This window comes from Lissotriton helveticus, chromosome 3_1 (assembly GCF_964261635.1).
Source record: "Lissotriton helveticus chromosome 3_1, aLisHel1.1, whole genome shotgun sequence".
NCBI lineage: Eukaryota > Metazoa > Chordata > Amphibia > Caudata > Salamandridae > Lissotriton > Lissotriton helveticus.
The window spans coordinates 1,407,376,899-1,407,396,234 of NC_136061.1; the positions used below are offsets into that span (position 1 = coordinate 1,407,376,899).

Here is a 19,336-nt window from a genome sequence, read left to right on the forward strand (position 1 = left end):
TACCTACAGATACTTTCTCCCTGTCTGTTGTTGAAAGACCTATTGCGTATAATGCTAATACTTACTGTGAACTTTGGTCCACCCCTTGCAATACAATTGGTTGACTTTCTTGTCAATTCTCATTGACTTTTCTTCCTCGCCCTACAACATAGCTCCTTTCCCATCCCTCTGATTGGATGACTTGTATACTACCATAGCTCCACATCAAGGGACTACGTTTTTTTCATTTTTTTGCAGCACCTCATGCAAGTGTGTGTGTTTCCTTGCTCTTGCGTGCTTTCCACACTGCAGCTTCCACATTCTCCGTTAGTTTGTTGCTTCCCCACCCCTCCATAGGAGGTCGTTTTTCTTTTTTAATTATCTAACTAGCCAAGCTCTTCCTTTGCTCTACCCCTTCAACCCCCCCCCCACCCCACCAGACTGCTGCAGATGGTCGTTGCCAATTACTCCACATCTGCTTGCTCCATCCTTCTGCCCTTCCCGGTCTCGTTCTTTTATGTTTAATTATCTCCTGTACAGCCCAGCAGCTGCAATTTTCTGCTGGGATACTCCTTTATTAAAATAAAATAAAAATTGCTTTTGAGCACTTTTTATGTTTTTGTTAATTTACTGCCCCAAGATTGGTGTCTGCTATCTTTGAATAGTAAATTAAAGCAAAAAAAACCAGGAAATTTCCTCTGTCATAATGCATGCGACTTTTAATTAAAGAAAGAAAATATTGTGCTGTTCAGCATTGGCAGTATGGCAATAACCATTTATTTTGTTTTTGCTGATGCTAAACATAATAGCAAAAAGCACTCGCAAAAAAGTGATTCTTATTGTCTTTGCCAATGCATGTCAGACTAGTGATTAGGCACAAAAAGTCTGTTTAGCTATGCATACTCATACATTGGCATCTAGTTGTATTTTTGGCATAAACTGTCTGATATTTACCAGGACGTTTTTAAGAGCATGATGTTCGAGCTTCCTCTGCATAACATGAAGGCTGTCCTATAAGCCTGATTTTTTTACTGTCATTACCCTTGCAGCGTTTCATTTTTGCGCTATGTATCATGTGGTTTTACCATCGAGGCAAGAATGTAATAGTAGAGAGCATCATGAGCAACAGGATAAATGTCCTGTTATGTTGAACTGTTTGTGCATCATAAATAGCACTGGGGAAGCAGATGCAAGCTTGCTTAGTCGGGTTCTTTGTTTGGCGGGTTTGCCTTTGCTAGCGGTGCAAAAGTCAAATAGGGAAATCTGCACAGTGATTGTTTGTTTTTGACTCAAGCAAGCTTTCAAAAGGGCTGTTATATTGAAGATAACCCTATCTGCATCTCTCACTTGAGTAAAGCTACATTGGGTGCAAAAGTCAAGACCCTCTACAGATGATTTATCGATTTTCAGACTGCATTTGACAGTGTATCGAGATCAAAACTCTGGTCTAAACTGAACAACAGGGTCATCCCTTGAAATATATTAAAAGACAGTATTGCCCTATATTCTGACTCCTGGGTAAAGATAAGAGTTAGTGCCGGATGGACCACCATGGGCATAATCTTTGACAAATAAAGTCCTGAAGTAAGATTGCATAATGGTACCCCTATTATTGAACCTATACTTGGCTGACATGCCGGATCACCTGGTGAAAGTGAGGGCATTTACACCAAAAGTGGCAGCCTCAAAGTTAAATCTCTTCAGTTTGCAGACGATACAGTCCTCTGGGACCCAACACCGATTGGCCTCCAGAGGCTCTCTAATGCGCTCTCCAGCTACTGCAGGGCCAGTAACCTAAAGTTACACGCAACGAAACAAAGATAATCATAATCTGCGACAAACTGGAAAAAAAAGGGGACACTGTTTATTGAGGGGAAGCTCATTGAATCGGTTGATGCTTATAAGTATCTGGGAGTATGGCTGGACCCCAGAGGCAGTTTGACCCCACACATCTACGTCCAACAGGGCGTAGCAAACTCCCTAGAAAGGGCATTACACAAGCTGCAGAAACACTGAAGAACCCAGCTCTATCCCCTCTCTTGATGGTAACGGGATGCAAATTCCTCCCTACCATCGCCTTCCGGGCAATGACAGACAGAGACAAAACGGCCAGCTGACCCGACAGGGCTCAGTCCTCCTATTATCAAAGAGTTTTCTGGCTTTCAAATTGTATCTCGCGCACCCACTTTCAACAAGAGTTTGGATTAGCCTTGTAGCACTGGTGACTATAGCAAAGTTTGTCATCTATACTTTTAAAGCAAGTCAGGCGAAGAATTACACATTAAACATAATCTAGGAAGTGATAAGCTATCCAGCAACAAACTGGCACAAGCACCAAAATCACACCCTAGAGGCACTGGAATCAAGTGAAATCTGTACAAGCAGCCTGCTGGTGGCCCTGTTTGCCGAACTGCTGATTAAACAAGCAAGGCTATTATCAACGGAACATGACGCTTATGAGTGCAGAAATTGGCACACAGTATGAGCCGAGATATTTCCATTCTACCGCTCTCTGCCCCTTAGCTTGAGCATGAAACGTCGGCTAATGGGCTTGCGATCTGGACTAATCCCTTTAAAATCCTATTGGTACGGACAAAGGAATCTAGATGACTTTGACAGACAATGTTGGTTGCCTCTGTGCAAAGGGAGAGGAATCATTGAGACATGTACTTTTGTATCTGTGATAAGTTGCTGCAGTTAAGGAAGTTTTGGCCTCCACTGGTATGACATATTTTAATTGTTAGGTCCTGTAGAGGCGCCTTAGAAGTCTGTTTCAATCAATTAATCAGGGAATTGTAAGCGCACTACTCACCTGTGAGTATCTCAAGGCGCTGGGGGGTTCAGCAGTACAGATTTAGTTGAAGAGCCAGGTCTTGAGCGCCTTCTTGATGGTGTACAGGGAGGGGGGATGTCTGATGTCGATAGGGAGCTCGTTCCAGGTTTTGGCCGCGATGTAGGAGAAGGCTCTAACCCCCGGTTCTGGCTCTGCGGATGCTCAGGGTTTTTGAGGTGATTCAGCTCAGCTAGCAGCTCAGTTGGCAGCCAGTTTTGTGAAATGTATTAAATATGTAGCTGCTCTGTTTGCTCCCTTCACACACACACACACACTCTTTCATCCTCCTCCATGCTGAATCACACACTGTTATACATCTGGATTGAAAACAGCGGCAGTAGTGGGACAAAGGGAAGCCTTTTAGACTGCGGAGGAATGGGCCTGTCATTATTTATCATCTTTTTTAAGATGTTGATTTTAGCCCGTCACTCTTTTGTCTTTTATATCAGCTTTTAAATGCTTTAATTTCTTATTCAATCTGTGCATTCTTCCCCCTGTTCTGGGGGCTTCGATTGTCATGAATTAAATTAATCATGCAATAAAGATCTATCTGGTCTATCTATCTATGGTGAAAAGAGGGTGTGGACTCCAGCCTTATGATAGATTGCAGTTTATGAGTAGAAGGGTGTATGAAATCAAATATCGGAAGAAGGAACAGGTATTTAGTCTTAAGTAGATGAAGAGTATTGGAAGATGGTTAAAGAAACTGGATTTGTTTACTCTGGACCCCAATTGGTTTTAGAATTCCTGTGCTACTCATATAAAAGGTGGTAGACCTCAAAGTTTGTGTATTTTAAGCGACTGAGGTCGCTGGTATATCTGGCCTCCACCAGATAGACCCCTCCCCCGGCTCCTCTCCCCCCCCACCTCCTCTCCCCCCCACCTCCTCTCCCCCCCACCTCTTGAATTCTGCCCTGTTTGCCTTAGTAGGTTACTATAAACCACTTGAATAGGATAAGAAGCTGCAGATATGTATTGGTTTTTTATTCTTTCTCCACTCGCAAGCTGCTGCAACTGTCACACCTTAAGACAAGCAGTCAGTACTATTTCTTTAATTTTGATACAGTGGTTCATCACATGATCGATAAGGGTTACTTTGTGTTTAATTAGACCCATCATTCATTCATAGTTGGTGACTTCTTTAATGGCCTTCGGTGCCTGCACACAGACACCAGTGCCGCTTATCAGAAACATTTTAAAACATGTTAGATTTATTAACCATTTCATGTCCCTCGAACATTCAAAAACAGGTCTTGCCAGTAAGTGACACTTTATAAAATTGAAGCAAAAGTCAAATTCTCAATGTGCAGATTAGAGAAGTGTTTGCAAGTGGTTGGTATATTGTCCGCTTTACACAGCTGCTCACAGAGTACTCAAGTTGCACTCTGACCTGAACATGTTCACTTTCTGTTGAAATTCTTTTTTTATGCCATTTTCTTAGTCTAGCACGGACCATGTGTTTTTCTTCTCATCCTCTGTATTACAGTATTGCTTTTTCTTAATTTGTAACTGTTGGAGAAATAACATTTTGTTCACTGACTTTAGTTTAATTTTTGCATGAAGTGGTTTTAAACATTCTATTGAATAGCCACAATTCCTTTGAATTATGTTGTAATAAGTAGAAAAAATAGATTTACCTAATATAGTCAAAGTCAAAAAGTAGCTTTATTCGGTTCCAATTTCGGAAATCCATAAAAGCACAAAGTAAAATACAGATAAAAAACATTTAATCTCTATCATTAATTTCATTCTTTACATCACTTCAGTTATCACCATCCATTTAAAAATAAAAGAAACAGAAATACCGAAATGCCACTATATCCAAGCCTAAGTTAAAACTTTTTTAGTTCATTGACAGTCTGAATCTCAGCATACTTTTTAAAAACACTGAAACACTATACAGAGTAAGCTCATCCTCCATCATTTGTAATCTCAGTAGCGCTGGTCTGCACTGTCTTAGACCCCAATTTTTAAATAGGATGAGTATATACCTTCTCCTGATTGTAGAATAAAATTTGCAGAAGAGGGTACAATGTAACATTGATTGTTTGGACACGTCATCACAGGGACAAAGGGACAAAGATTGTGACCAAGTGTTAACCTCAGGGAAGGTCACGAGTCTGAAGAAGCTGCCCCCCTGAAAAGAGTTAGCAACATCCGAGTAAAGCTACTCAGAGTAAGTATTAAGTATCTCTGTAGCCCAAGACCATCTAACATCAATTGGTTTTGCATTACTGATGGCTTCTTACCCTCCAGCTGCCACCTGGTATCTTCCAGGGAGGTAAGGCAGATATTCTTTAATTTCTTCCTGGAGACAGCTGCCATACTAGGCGGATGATCAAAATATTCCCGATGGCCTACGGCTATTAGAAAACATCTCACATACCTAAGCCACTCTATTTTCATGCTCCCCTGATGGTTCATGCAATCCCTAATAATGTCCTTATTTACCCCTGTCTCTTGCGAAACCCAAACCCTGTGCCACAGCAGGATTGGGCTCAACTTAATTAGGTCTGACACATACACTATGCCCAGCTCTTTGTGACAAAAATATGTGGAGGTTGACTTTGGCACTGCCAATAAATAACGAAGAAAGGCGTTTTTACAAGCCTGAATCTTACTGGTATCCGTAATACCCCATATGCCTGCACCATAAATTGCGGTGGATACTCACTTTGCCTTGTAAATATCTATCAGGATTTTCACCGGTCTACCCCCAAGCTTAATAGCAAAATTTCGCACAGCACCAATAGCACGGGAAAATGCCAGCTTCCTTACATTTACAGCTGTGGCCCATGTCCCTTTATTATCAAAGTTGATGCCTAAGTAAGAAAAGGTTTTGGTTGAATCAATCTTTGCACCCTCCCCAAAAATATTACACTGTACCTTACTGTTTTTGGAGCAGGACATGCTAAAAGTATTGCTGATGTTAATTTTTAGGCCCCGCGCACTCATAAATTCCGAAAAGGAATTAAGTGATCTCTGGAGTCCCACTTGTGTACGCGCCATAATAACGGCGTCGTCCGCATATAACAGGATTGGAGCTGACCTGCCTGTTATTTGTGGATAATCCTGCCTGTTAGCTATCAAATGGGATGCTACACTGTTAATATATAAGTTAAATAAAAACGGTGCCAGTATGCATCCCTGTCGGACTCCCTTTTCAATTAGAAATCTTGAGGTACACTCTCCCTTGATACCAAAACGAACCTTTGCGCCGGCCCCCCGGTACAATTCCTTAATAAAATGTATAATACTGGGATCAATTTCTAAGCTAGTAAGTGTTTCCCATAAAATTTCATGACTAACGCAATCGAAGGCAGAGCTTAGGCCGACAAAAGTCAGGAATAACTTATCTCCTTTTGCGACCACATATTTACCAATGAGAACAGCTAAATTTAACCCTTGCTCTACTGTGCCTAAGACTTCTTTAAAGCCATATTGGTAATTGGAGAGCACTCCCGTATCCACTGCCCACGCCTGTAGTCTATTTAAGATGACCCTACCGGCCACTTTCATTAGGGAATCTAGTAGTGATATGGGCCTGTAACATTTTGGGTCATGGCGATCTCCCTTTTTAAAAATGGGGATCACTATTGCTTCCTGTCAAGTTGTTAAAAGCCCTATTTTATTGGAGCAGTTTAAAACATTAGTTAAAAGAAGGGCCCATAATTTGTCGTTTGATTTATAAATGTCCACAGGTACCCCGTCCGGCCCCGGGGCTTTACCCCCAGAGCTCTCTGCTATTGCTACTTCGATCTCAGATAGTTCAAAGTTAATGTTCAGGGGAAATAAACCCGGTGAACTATTTTCTACCTCTCCCAACAACTCAGGAACTAAGCCCCCCCAGTAGGACGCCCTTCTCATATAAACCAGTGAAATGATTTATCCAGGTTGCTTCCTCTATTACTACATCAATACAATCGACTTTCCTCTCCTCAAAGAAAGGGGCATTTACTGCCTTCCAGAAACTAGTATTATCTTTCTGGAAGCTGGCTTCATGTAAAGCGTCCCAGGCATCCTGCTTATGTCCTTTTTAGGTCTCGCCTCTCAATGCGCATGCGCATTGAGCAGAGCGAGACTATAGGGGCTTAAATAGGCTTTACCTAGACTGGCGATTGACTGGCGATTTGATGCTGTGCCCGTGCGCTTTTAGGTCAGTGCGCAAGCGCATTGACCTAAAATGCGCGTGCACATCATCAAATCGCCATCTGTTCCCCAGCAGCACTCCTCCCACACCTTTGAAGTGAAGCTTAGCTTCACTTCAAAGGCCCCTGCTGCTTCACACCCTCATCGCCGCTCTCCCCGCTCCGCCCCCTCCCCTGTCCGCCGTGTCGCATTTCTCCTCCCCTACTCTGCCTTCCCTCCGTCTTGTTTTCCTAGCACCCTAACACCCCCCACCCCCACCCCCCTGTCCCCTACCAGCCTCCACTGAATGTTCCGATTTTTCTGTGAAAGTAACTGGGCTCGTGAGAAGTTACGCTTTTCTCCCTCCAGTCCTAATGTGCATTGAGTGCGGCTCCGGCAGCTTCCAGTTCTGCAGCACTTCGTCTATTGCTTTTGGAAAGCTGCATTTCTGTAATTTTGGCTCTCCCCGCTCCGCCCCCTCCCCTGCCCGCCGTGTCGCTTTTCTCCTCCCCCTCCCCTTCTCTTCCTTCCCTCCGTCTTGTTTTCCTAGCACCCTCCCACCCCCCACCCCCCTGTCCCCTACCAGCCTCCACTGAATGCTCCGATTTTTTTATACCAGTCTCAGTTTTCATAACATACGTGGTGGCGGGGAAGAGGGAATGGCAAGCTGGCTTATATTTTTACATATTCTAAAATTTCCAAGTAACGGAAAATGTGTAGTATTGAAGCCCAACTTCACTCAGTTTTGCTCCTTTTTTGTATGTAAACAACTGAGAATTAAGCACAGATGTTGTGATTTTTTTTTTGTAAATATATACACATCGAGTCCTAAATACATTTTACACACCGAGCACGTGTCCTTTCACTACTGTTTCCCCCTTTAGCGTGCTTCTGTTTCAAGAGAAACTGGAGTTATTTTACTTCTGCTTGTCACACCACTTAATGTAGTAGTACTCTGTGCTGCAGGTAAACCGCAGATGTGGCCTAACGACCAGAGCTGCCATCTAAGTCACGTAAATACAAAACATGTTGCATTACAAATGCTATAGGTGTCACATTCGCGAAAGTTATAACTATTGGCATTGTAAATGACAAAGCTATCAATTTAGCTATTTTAAAAACCAACACATAAATAAAATTTTTCATTTACAAGACCAATAGCTACAACTTTTCTAATGCGAGACCTATTGCATTTCCAATGCTTGTTTCTTTTCTTTACCGCTGCATAATATACACTTCTAGCGATTTTTATCTCTGCAGTATTTTTCGGTACTCTTCTTAGCGCTATTTTTAAGACTGCATGAGCTTTGCTACATTCGGAGTTGAACCACCCCTCAATTTTGTCTTTTTGTCTCTTCCTTTCTGGCCTCTCCAGGGAGCGATTGATCTCCACGGAGATGTTTGTGAAGGCCGACCTCACGGCTTCCGGGTTACTTGTTTCCGTGAGACAAATCATAGTCATCCACTCTATTTGTTATTAATTTTTGGAGGAAAGGGGCAGGCTTAATTTTGTCCCATTTAAGGGCGGAGCCATTTCTTTTCGCTAGGTTTAACTTATGAAGGTAAAGATTGTTTACCACTCCCAGACGATCTTTATTATGCTTCATGGGTTTTAAGGAAAAGCTATTAGGATAATGGTCACTAATTGCGATTTCGCCTGTATTAAAATCAAATTATGTGAAATACTGCTTGAAACAATGACGAAATCAATTAGTGAATTGCAGCCCCTTCCATTGTATGTGGGTTTAAGATTAACCTGTGGCGCACACAATTAATTACTAAAGCCTAAATCCATTTCGGACATCAAAGTGTTTACAAGATTTCCCGTTGGTGTATGTATGAAATGTGTACTAATATAAACATGTTTCATGTGGTAACTTTCTCCAAACTCGTATTTGCAGCTGGCAGCCGTTCCAATTCCCCAGGTAAACTTCTAGGAAGCACCTACGGGGGAGCACAGAGAGTCCAAGCAATACCGTCTTCTGCAGAGAAGCGTAGCAAAATCCCACGAAGCCAGGGTTGCAGTCGAGAGACGAGTCCTAACAGGTCATCATTGGGTAAGAATGTTTTGCACGTTAATGGTAGAGGGGACCATGGCATGGCGTTGCATGCTTTCTCTACTATTATATCCATTGAGATATGTTTTGCAACAAAGATATGAACTTTGTATGTAGAACAAGACCTCAGTTGAGTTCATCACATTTACAAAAGGTGATGCTTTTGTCACTGAGGCTTTAGTATACATTAAAATGTACAACACAATTATTAAATATTTTCATTTATTGAATATAGTTGTGAGAGATTTTTGCTGCTTAAGGACACATATGTTCTGTAATTAAAAAGTTAGTTCCTGCAAAGTATTCTGGGATTTTTATAGGCTGTGAGCAAAAAAATTCTCATTAAATGACAGAAGCGCTGTTTCCTTATTCAGCCATCTTAATACCTTCATGCTTTTTTTGGCACTGCTTTCCTTCTTGAAGAATGGCGACTACAAAGGTCTTAATATTTCTTAATGTGTTGTAAGTTTAATGGAAGACGAAAAATTGACTATAAATGCAAGCAAGATACAAATACTTAATTCCTAGCCACTAATAATCGGGTCTTGCATTATGATTACCTCGATGTTAGATTGTTTTCAGCTCCTGCAAATTGGATTCCCAGATGGAATGAAGTTAATTTCCTTTAAACACACAAAAGCTGATGGGAGACTGCTTGCAATAAGTCTAACCACTGGCAATCGCTCCGAGTAGCACTCCAACCTATCGTTTTTTTGCTCACCATGCCACGTCAGTTTGGACCCATCTATATGCAAATCAGTTTTTGGCCCTGCTCCTCATGGGGACAGTCCACGCCGAACTGCCAAGCCAGGTCCTCCCTGAACCTGAACACAAACAGGTTGGGCTCATCAGACTGGTAAATCTTTGTTCGAGTGACAGAGTGCATAGGACCCACTTCTAGGCATACCCAGGCCACTTGGGGTACATGAGACACACAAAAGGTGATGGAAGGCTGCTTGGATTACGTCTTACCACTGGCAATCACTCGGGTAGCACTACAACCCATTGTTCTTTTGCTCACTATGCCATCTCAGTTTGGACCCAGCCATATGCAATTAAGTCTTGACCCTGCTCATCATTGGAACAGTCCAGCCTGAACTGCCAGGCCAGGTCCTACCTGAACACAAACTAAGTGGCATGGCATGGGTAGGCCCAGGTGTGGGTCCCATGTTCACTGTGTCACTGGAACCAAGCTGTACCTGGCTGATAATACCATAAATTGGTGAAACTGACCCGGGTTGCCTGTGTTTGGTGTAGGGAGGACTGGGCCTGGCAGTTCGGGCTGGACTGTTCCCATGAAGAGCCGTGTCAAGACTGATTTGCATATGGCTGGGTCCAAACTGAGGTGGCATGGTGAGCAAAAAATGCTAGGTTGGAATGCGACCACGAGCGATTGCCAGTTATAGCCCAAGTTTATACAGAAATGTGTTGCCACCTTGACCCTACTCTACAGAGCAGAGTGTATACTGCAAATTTTCTATCCTTTTTTGTTCATCACCTTTTCTCCACAAAAAGGAGAATGAGCATGTATGCAGTGTTCAGGGGCACATACATGCCTCTTTAAACCATCAAAGAGACTCAGTAATCTTCGCTTCAGGGTAATCGATACTGGCTGCTACTCAAAGCCACAGGGGGCTGATATCTTGCAGTGTTGGCCATGCCTCTCTTACCTCTGTGGGATAACACTATTTTCAATAGTTCTGCAGGGGAATACGCTCTTGCAAACTGCTTTCCTCCCTCATCTGGGTCAAACAGATCGCAGAAAAGATGGTCTCTAGACCCCTGGCGCTTTCCATAAAGTACATATTCACTAGGAATGGAGGATCCAGCATTGATTCATATTACTGGGACATTACTAAAGAATCCTGTGGCATTTTCTTACATCACTTTTGGTTCAAATTCCATCATGAGACCGAGATTCTCATGCCGTCATTCACCCATTATGGTGAGACACTGTCTCTTTCGGGCTGGATTTGTTTATGATTCTGTATTCCATTTTTACTCTCGGACCGTAATCACCAAACTGTACCAAGTGTTTCTGAAAATTAACTCTACATTCATATAGTGTCTGCCATGAATCTTTCTCAGGAAGCTTTTTTCCCCATTTCTCCAGACTCCTGACCATTGAAGCCATTTGTACTTCTCAGCCCATCATTACACGGGCACCAGATGTCTAACATCACCAGCCCCCTATAGTCTCTCCTTCTGCGCCTGTAGCTGTATATTCTAGTGCGTAGCCTGCACAGCATCCCCATATGCGTATAAATGTCAATTTCTAAGATGTGATGATTACGTTACATCAAGATCTAAGTTTCCTATGTGATTATTGACAAGGTATCAGTAGCTTATATCCGAAAGAACTTTAATCTTGCCTGGCAAATAAAGTGGACCTGGTGGCTTTTTGCTCCGGATGCCAAAACAACGTGGTGTGTTAAACTGCATGATGATGTCTGGATGTTGTTGCTAAAGTAATGCAGAAGCTCGTTCTAATTCTTAATTCAAACAGTCGCTGTAGGTTAGGGTGATTTTGAATAAGAGAGCTGCATTTCGACTTTTCAATTCTGCGCTGTCCTGTGATATAAATAGTCTGAGCAGGAGTAAGGGCTCCGCCGGATAAAAAGCTCAGCTTTATTTTTGGGTAGTTCAATGGTTTAGAGATTGCTAGTGTTACAAGTGTAACACAATAATCATGACCAGAGGTCCTCTTATAAGAAAATGATGATCAGAGGGGCCTCCCAAAGATGACTTCTGTCACTCAAAATTTTAATTCCCTCTGTTTCTGGCTTTGCAAAAACGGACACGGTGGACAAAGGGTAACAGTTTGAGAGCTTGGGTTTACTTTTTAATGCAACATCATTTTTCACTTGAGTCAATGGGGACCAGAACATGTTACTCTGATATGTTTGATTTGATAAACCATTAAATTATGTTGTTTAATAAGCTCACATTTTTCAATTAGTATAACGAGGCAGGTGGAAAGGCCATATAAATGGCAGATTGCCTACGAAGATCTTTTACTTTAGTCACGCCTGTCCTGCAGTGCTACTCCTAGTTATATATATATCTCCAAACAACAGTTCCCACAACGCTTGCCAGCTGATAACGGGACACGGACACCAATTTCGTTCTAAAATGTCTTTTTATTGACTTCTCATGACAGGATGACACGTTTCGTCCACCTCACTGGGCTTGATATATATATATATATATATTTATATATCTGCTCCAACAATCCCTCCCCGCAATCCACGGGAACCAGGAGGCAGCACTCCAAAGGCAGGTTACACAAAATAAGTTTATTCTCTCACAAAGCGCTTTCGGCACTCGGCCTTCGTCAGTGATGAGACGCAGACCATCTAAATCAACATGTATTTAAACACCCGCGTTGCTCGGGTAGTCAACACAAAGATAGGACTGTCATAGCAATCAAAATCAAAAAAGTGGCGGTCGCCATCTTGGAATGATATTTATCGCAATGTGTAAACAATACCTCAGTGTGTTTAAAATTGGAGAAAGTACACAATGCGAAAATGCAAATCATAAAATCACGCCCTGAATGGGCCAATGCATCGCCTGTCAATCCATTATATATATATATATGTGCATATATATATATATATATATATATATATATATATATATATATATCACACGATTTTTGGCGTGCTCAAGCCGCTTCGACAGCGGGCTCCCGGCGGGGTCGCCGCCCCCTCAAATGCCACACACTCCTGGTACAGCAAGTACGTATTTACCGTACAAACTGTGTAAACTGATAATTTATGTTATCGATAAGAGAATTGTCAATTAGCCCACTTGAGCGATATATCACAGTTTGTGCAGTAACTTCTGTAATCATTATGCAAAACGAATGCTGTAAGCTTTATTTTCTTATAGCGGTAACTGAATATTCATTTTGTTCTCCTGCAGCAACATTGCTTAAAAGTGTGGATTACTGTTGCAAGATAGTAACTTTTCTATGTCAGTGTAATCACGTGCACGAAATGTTATGAAGTCTATCACTTTAAATAGAATGGCCGCTTTAACGAATGTACCCGTGAGCAAGAAGCTTAAGGCTTCGAAACGCGTAGGGTTTGTTACTCCGTGTGCCAATAAATACAGCACTTTGAACAATATTTGGGCCCTGGTTCTGGTCTTTTTTGGTAAATACGTACTTGCTGTACCAGGAGTGTGTGGCATATATATATATATATATATATATATATATATATATATATATATATATATATATCTATATCTACAATATTGAGAAAGCTGTGAGAAAATTGGTTGTCAAGTTTAAAGCAGTGTATTGGAAAAATCTGATGATTAGATCTAGTAGAGGGACCATACAATAGTGAATGAAGTCTCAAGAGGCCAAGATCTCAAATTTAAAAATATTTATTTCGGTTCTAAAACCATAAAAGATACACACATATTCTTCCTTGACAGTGGAACTCACAATACAGTTGTCACAGTAAAAAGTATTTAGTACACCAGGTTCTAATAGTCAAATATCTCATAATGTAGTTTGTGTACACAAAAGAGATCACTAAGATACATCGTTTAGCTATGTGTATGCTCAATTCGAGCCAAATTCAAGATAAAACAAGAATAAAGTGCAAGTGCATTAATGTCTAACGATCTCCACAGTTTTCTCTCTGAAGCTTTCGATAAAGACCTTATTGCCTTTGTAAATTTAAGTAAAAATTATATAAAATGTGTTGATGAGAACTTTTAAAAAGGGAGTTAAAAACAGGTTCCTGGAAATTAGGGCACCCTCAAATCAGAGAGTCTCTGCTGCAGCTAGTCCCTAGCACACGGGAGAGTAGACCGAAGCCTTCGCCTAATGGCCCAAAACTGACCAAGAAATTTTGCAGCAGCACATACAAAAGATGGTCTTGTATCTGATCTTAAAATTCGTAAGGCGTCAAGGTGGCTATGAGTCCCAAACTGTCTACATAATGGAACCAACCAATTCCTTCTTGGTCTGTCATAAGTTCGACATGGAAAGAAAACATGGCCCACAGTTTCATTTGGGTCTGGCAGGAACGGCATCCCGTAGGCTGGCTGGTTTTGCTTAGCTAAAGATTGATAAAAGCATTGATATGTAAACAATCAAACCTAAACTGTGTAAACAATTTCCTGTCCCCAGGCACTTTGATGATATCAAAATATTTCTCAAGGTGTTTAGAGGAATTTATGTTTAAAAAGACATCAGTTAAACAACCATGACGAATCCTCGAGTAGGTGGTCTGCTCTACCCATAACCAATATTGCTGCTTTATGAGGTACTTTGGATACAGTGGTGGGGAGTTAACAGGCTCATTTGGGAGGCCAATTGCTGCCCGAACAGTGTTGAAATATTTTATGCACCCAACTTTTTGTTCCTGTAAAGGGCAGACACTTCATTAAAAGCACCAACATAAGGGTCCAGGTTGGGAGTGGTGACCAACCTATACCATAAAAGCAAAGGATGCAGACTCGCTTGGTCACGTATAGACCTAACTCCCAGGTTCAGTTTCAATGGAAGGAGTGGGGTGCTTTGAGGAAGAGCTACAAGACTCCTTAGAAACTTGTTTTCGATTGTTGTTAATTTCCTCGCATCCACTGAACCCCACAGTTCAGCCCCATAGAGCACAGTACTCACAACCTTTGAGCTATATAGTTTAAGTTCTGGGGCTACGGCCTTGGTATATGATAAACAAATCTCACGCCGCAAGAACCCTGATAGATGAGAGAATTTTAGGGACGCCTTATTCAGATGATTATTCCAAGTCATGCTATCAGATAACACTATCACAAGGTACTCAAAGCAGCTAACACTCTCCAATAGGACATTATCTAAGACCAAGTTCAGTTTAAAAGTTTTACGAGGGTTCGTTATCAACTGGGTTTTGGTAGTGTTAATAACCAAGCCCCTCTCACCACAGAAGTCCTTAAATTGGTCCAGAGCTTCTGGAGACCCATGGGAGTTTTGGTACCAAAAGGGTATCATCGGCGAACAGTAAAGTAGCTATTTTCTGGTTCGCCAAAGAGGGAGCATCAGCCGGATTGAACATAGAAGGTCGACAATCCGGTTGACATAAAGGGAAAAAAGAGTAGGGGCTAAAACGCAACCTTGCCATCCACGCCAGATCTTAATTGGGTTGGTAAGTTGCCCCTGGTTGCCCCACCACACATGTGCAAAATTGTCATCATGCAGCCTGACCAAAGGTTCTAAGATTTCAAGGGGCATTCCCATATTCATGAGGGTTTGCCAAAGTAGATCTCTGGGGACAAGGTCGAAGGCAGTTTTAAGATCTATGAAGGCAAGAGATAGGCTGCCTTTGTCCAACACAACCACCTTCCAATATGGCAAGAGAAAGCAAAAAGCCTGGTCAATAGTACTGGTCTTCCGTCGAAATCCTGCCTGTAATGGAGAGAGGATGTTCTTCTCATCCATCCAGGTTTGGAGTTTGGTTAAGAGCGAGTGACAGAAAACCTTTTGGGCACAATCTATCAAGCTAATTGGACGGCAGTTGGAGGGTTAGACCTGTCCCCTTTTTTGAGAATTGGGATCACTTCAGCCCCCTTCCACGAATCCGGAATCCTTCCTACTCCGACAATATAATTGGCCAAGTTCATAAAATATGTCGCCCAGTTCGCCCTATCAGCACGAAAGAGATCACCTGGGATGCCATCTGGGCCTGAGGCTTTGGCTGTTATAATGACATCTAAGGAACTCATGATCTCTTTCCTAGTAAATTTTGATTGTGCCTTGTTGGGCAGCCAAGCTCGGGGGCATCCGAAAGCTATCGGTAGTGTTACCTATAGAATAAAGCTAATTGAAATGATTGTACCATTCTAATAGTGTAATGTTGTTGGCCAGTGGAGGGGAGCCGTCGAAGTTTGTTTTTGCCACTAGCAACCAAAATTGTCGAGGGTCAGGATGACCAATAGCCTCCTCTAGCTCTTCCCATCTCCCTTCATTCCATTGTTTTTTGGCTTTACCCTGTACCTGTTTGTATGCCCTTCTGCAGTCACAGATGCTTGCTTGGTCCCTGTTTTTAATAGCTGTGGTCAATCTCACTCTCGCTAGCCTGCAGTTTTTGTTGTACCAAGGATTTACTCCATGGCGACTACCCCGCAAGAATCTAATCTTTGTAAGGGGGATGTAAAAAAAAGGTAGCCAATTGCTCAAAAAAAGCTCCATAGAGGACACTACAGCTATTCATAGAGAGTGGATCGCTACTTGCTGATTCTAATGTCACTAAATGCTCAGCTAGAACTTCACTAATCTTTTTCATTTTAAATTCGTCTGTCAAGACCTTGGGCCATTTAAGCCGACGCTTATCATTTGTAGCACTCAACTCCCTTGTGCATTGTGGGGCAGTGATATCCTGCCGAATACTCCCCCATAGATGACTAATGGATAGGTGTAGGGAGTTATGATCACTATCACTGGCCTGGTTTATGAACATGTCCTGAACTTGGGGCCACAAGGTCAGATCCACTAATATAAAGTCAATCTGACCTGACCCATTTGTTCCTATGAAGGTCATTCCACCACTTTTGTCGGAGTTGGTTCCACCATTAGTGACCCTTAGCCTGTATTCTAGAGAAATTGCATTCAGTTGGAGGGCAGTGTGTGACCATTTTTTGATTGGAGGCAATTCCAGCTAGGGTACCCTCCAAACTTTGTCCTCTTCGGACACGTCAAAGGACTCTACCCAGTCAAGGGGTTCTAATGTAACATTAAAATTGCCACCGATTATCAGATTATCAGCGGATAGCTGACTTTCCTGTCCCCCAATAGGTCATCCGTTTGCCCATTCCCGTTTGCTAACCTAGTCCTCAAAATTTCCGGATTATTAGTAACCATCTCTTTTGTTTCACAGTAAGATTTACCAGGATGAGTAGCCCACCTGTCGCCCACCCCGCTTTGGTAGATACTGCTGGTTTAAATAAGGACTTAAACCTAGGAATATGTATAGGATTCTGGGACCAGGTTTCCTGAAATAAACATATTTCCTGGCTGGAAATCAGGTCCAACCAATAGAGGCAGTTACACTTTCGACTAATACCTGCCAGGTTCCATGAGAGGATGTTCATCATATCCCCATTAACTAGTTCCACCCGAACATGGGGGGAGGGCAACACTTGCAATATGGGCCCAACTCGGCTGTCAGTCCTTCTAGCTGAATCGCTAGCCTGAGGGCGAGTAATCGCTGCCAATGGTGAGTGGGATTAGTCAGGCTCTAGTGGGGAACAACTCCTCCGCTCTTGTTCAGCCGGACAACCCTCAGAGTGTTGATGGAAAGTGGCTATAGGGATCGTCTGGACCATACTATGGTTATTCATTGCTGGACGGGAGGCGAGGGAATGAGTCAATCAATCTGTGAGAGTGTTGAAGTCGGGAAAGCCAGGGGTGCTTTACTCGTGCTTGCTTTTGAACAGGGGGGTCAGTCAATCTCAGCCTAATCTTTGTTGATGCGTTGGAATTAGATCTTGCTTCCAAGGTAATCAGATCGTGCACTAGTTGGTTTGAGGTTAATGTTAGTTTAATTGCATCCACTGGGCTATGGGCCACGATGCACCTCTTGGCGAGGATGATTTCCTCCCTTCTTATGGATCAGCACACCAGGGCGTGTCTTAGCCAATGTATGGCTTCGTTTTTAAGACGTCCCCACTCTCATATCTAAGGCAGTTGGAGTCGACTTTAGGAACATTAGTCCGAAAAATTGGGATTGAAGGGGGAATAACTTGCTTGAGGTTGAATACCTGAGTTGCCTGTGATGCCTCAGGGACCTTATAGTATGCATGTGTCCTACTGGGGGCCTAGGAAGCTAGTCTTGGTGGTGTGCTAGATACAACAGTGTCCCGTGTTGCAACCACATTTCCCTTGCCTTGCGCATCAAAAGATCAGCAGGACCAACCTGGGAGGAAAGAGCATTTGATAGAACTGCTGGCATTGGATATAGTTCATTGGTGCCGTCTATTCTTTGATAAAGTTTGAGGACTAGTGAGGTTAAGGCCTCTATGCTGTGTTTTAGTGATGCTATTTCAGTCAGGAGGTCAGGAATCAAAGGTGTACTACCACTACTATTATCTTCTACTTCCTGCACAATATCTGAGCTTGGAGTAATGAACGATATATGTGCGTGTGTGGGGATGACACAACGTGTATCTATGTGTGGATCCTCGGCAAGGGCAGCGAAGCGATTGTGTAGTGTGAACTCTTCCAATCCGCTATTTTCTGTTGGGCAGGGCTGACCATCCATATCCAGCGCACTAGATGGAACTAGGTTATGCTCAGCTACAACTGCAGGCGATTTAGTTTTCATAAAAGCAAGTTTGAATAGATTTGGGATGTTTCCATATCCAGCAGTGGCAGGAAGGGATTTAATGACAGGAGTTCCAGCTGGCGGGGGACAGGGGCTGGAGCGGGTGATGACAGCAATACCCCACAATCTTTAACAATATTCTCTATACGTTCTAGAATTTCCTCGCCGATTCCCCCCCTTCACTCTCATCACCTTTTGCAGTTGCCAAAGGCCGTTTTTTTAATCGCTTTTTCCTAGCACCTCCCTGCCCAGCTTCAATCTCTTTCCTCTTCCCCATTACTGCAACTAATAATCAGTTGTATATATTACCTACAAGGCGACTAAGTCTGCAATGTAACACAGCACTTTATAGTAACGTCAGAGACTATAGGCACAAGGTCCACAACAAAATGTCAATGGCAGTGTAACTATACGTTGTCAGGGTTCCTCTTTTCGTTTTTACCGAAAATTGTACTATTAGATAGTGCCAATGATGTTGATGTAAGGAGTACCTTCTGTGGATTGCATTAGGGTACACACTCGACAGCTCCAGGGTTACGATAACAGGGGGTTGGCCCAGCCCAGCCTCCTACAGACAATAACGGGCAAGGACGTGCCCGGCCATCGCGCTTTGTAGCGCGATGGGAGCGCCTCCCCCTCACCTGCGGAAGTGGGAGTGCTGTGGCCCTTGGTGCACCCTGGGACTCGTAGTCCCACCAGGGTGAATGTCAGTCCAAAAGGCGTCTCTGTGAAGCGTTTGGCAGTGGCGATGGCTCGGGGCTTAAGCTCCCGCCAGAGTTTGCAGCTGAAAAACCAGAGCAAACAGCCAAAATGCCACCTACGATTTAGGCGTGTCCTCTGTCAGATTTCCAAGGTAACCCGAGTCTGTAATAACCACTTACTATGTAAATGGGTTCTATTTAGGTTCACTTTATCAAAGTATGTGGTTAGCCTGAAATATGACATGGAATCTGCCTTCTTGGACCTATGTTGGTCCTTGTCTACAGTTTAGGGCTTAGTTAGGGTTCAGGCTGTGT

The 19,336-nt window shown here is 42.8% G+C and overlaps 1 protein-coding gene across 5 annotated transcripts in view; it reads left to right on the top strand.

Moving 5' to 3' along the window:
- CLASP1 (cytoplasmic linker associated protein 1) overlaps positions 1-19,336 on the top strand; it is a 1,618,163-nt gene that overhangs the window by 781,075 nt on the left and 817,752 nt on the right. For all 5 annotated transcript variants that reach the window (XM_078682066.1, XM_078682063.1, XM_078682065.1 and 2 more), the window contains one exon: positions 8,842-8,997. In XM_078682066.1, coding sequence (XP_078538192.1) covers positions 8,842-8,997 — 156 coding nt within the window. The remainder of the gene's footprint in view (positions 1-8,841; positions 8,998-19,336) is intronic.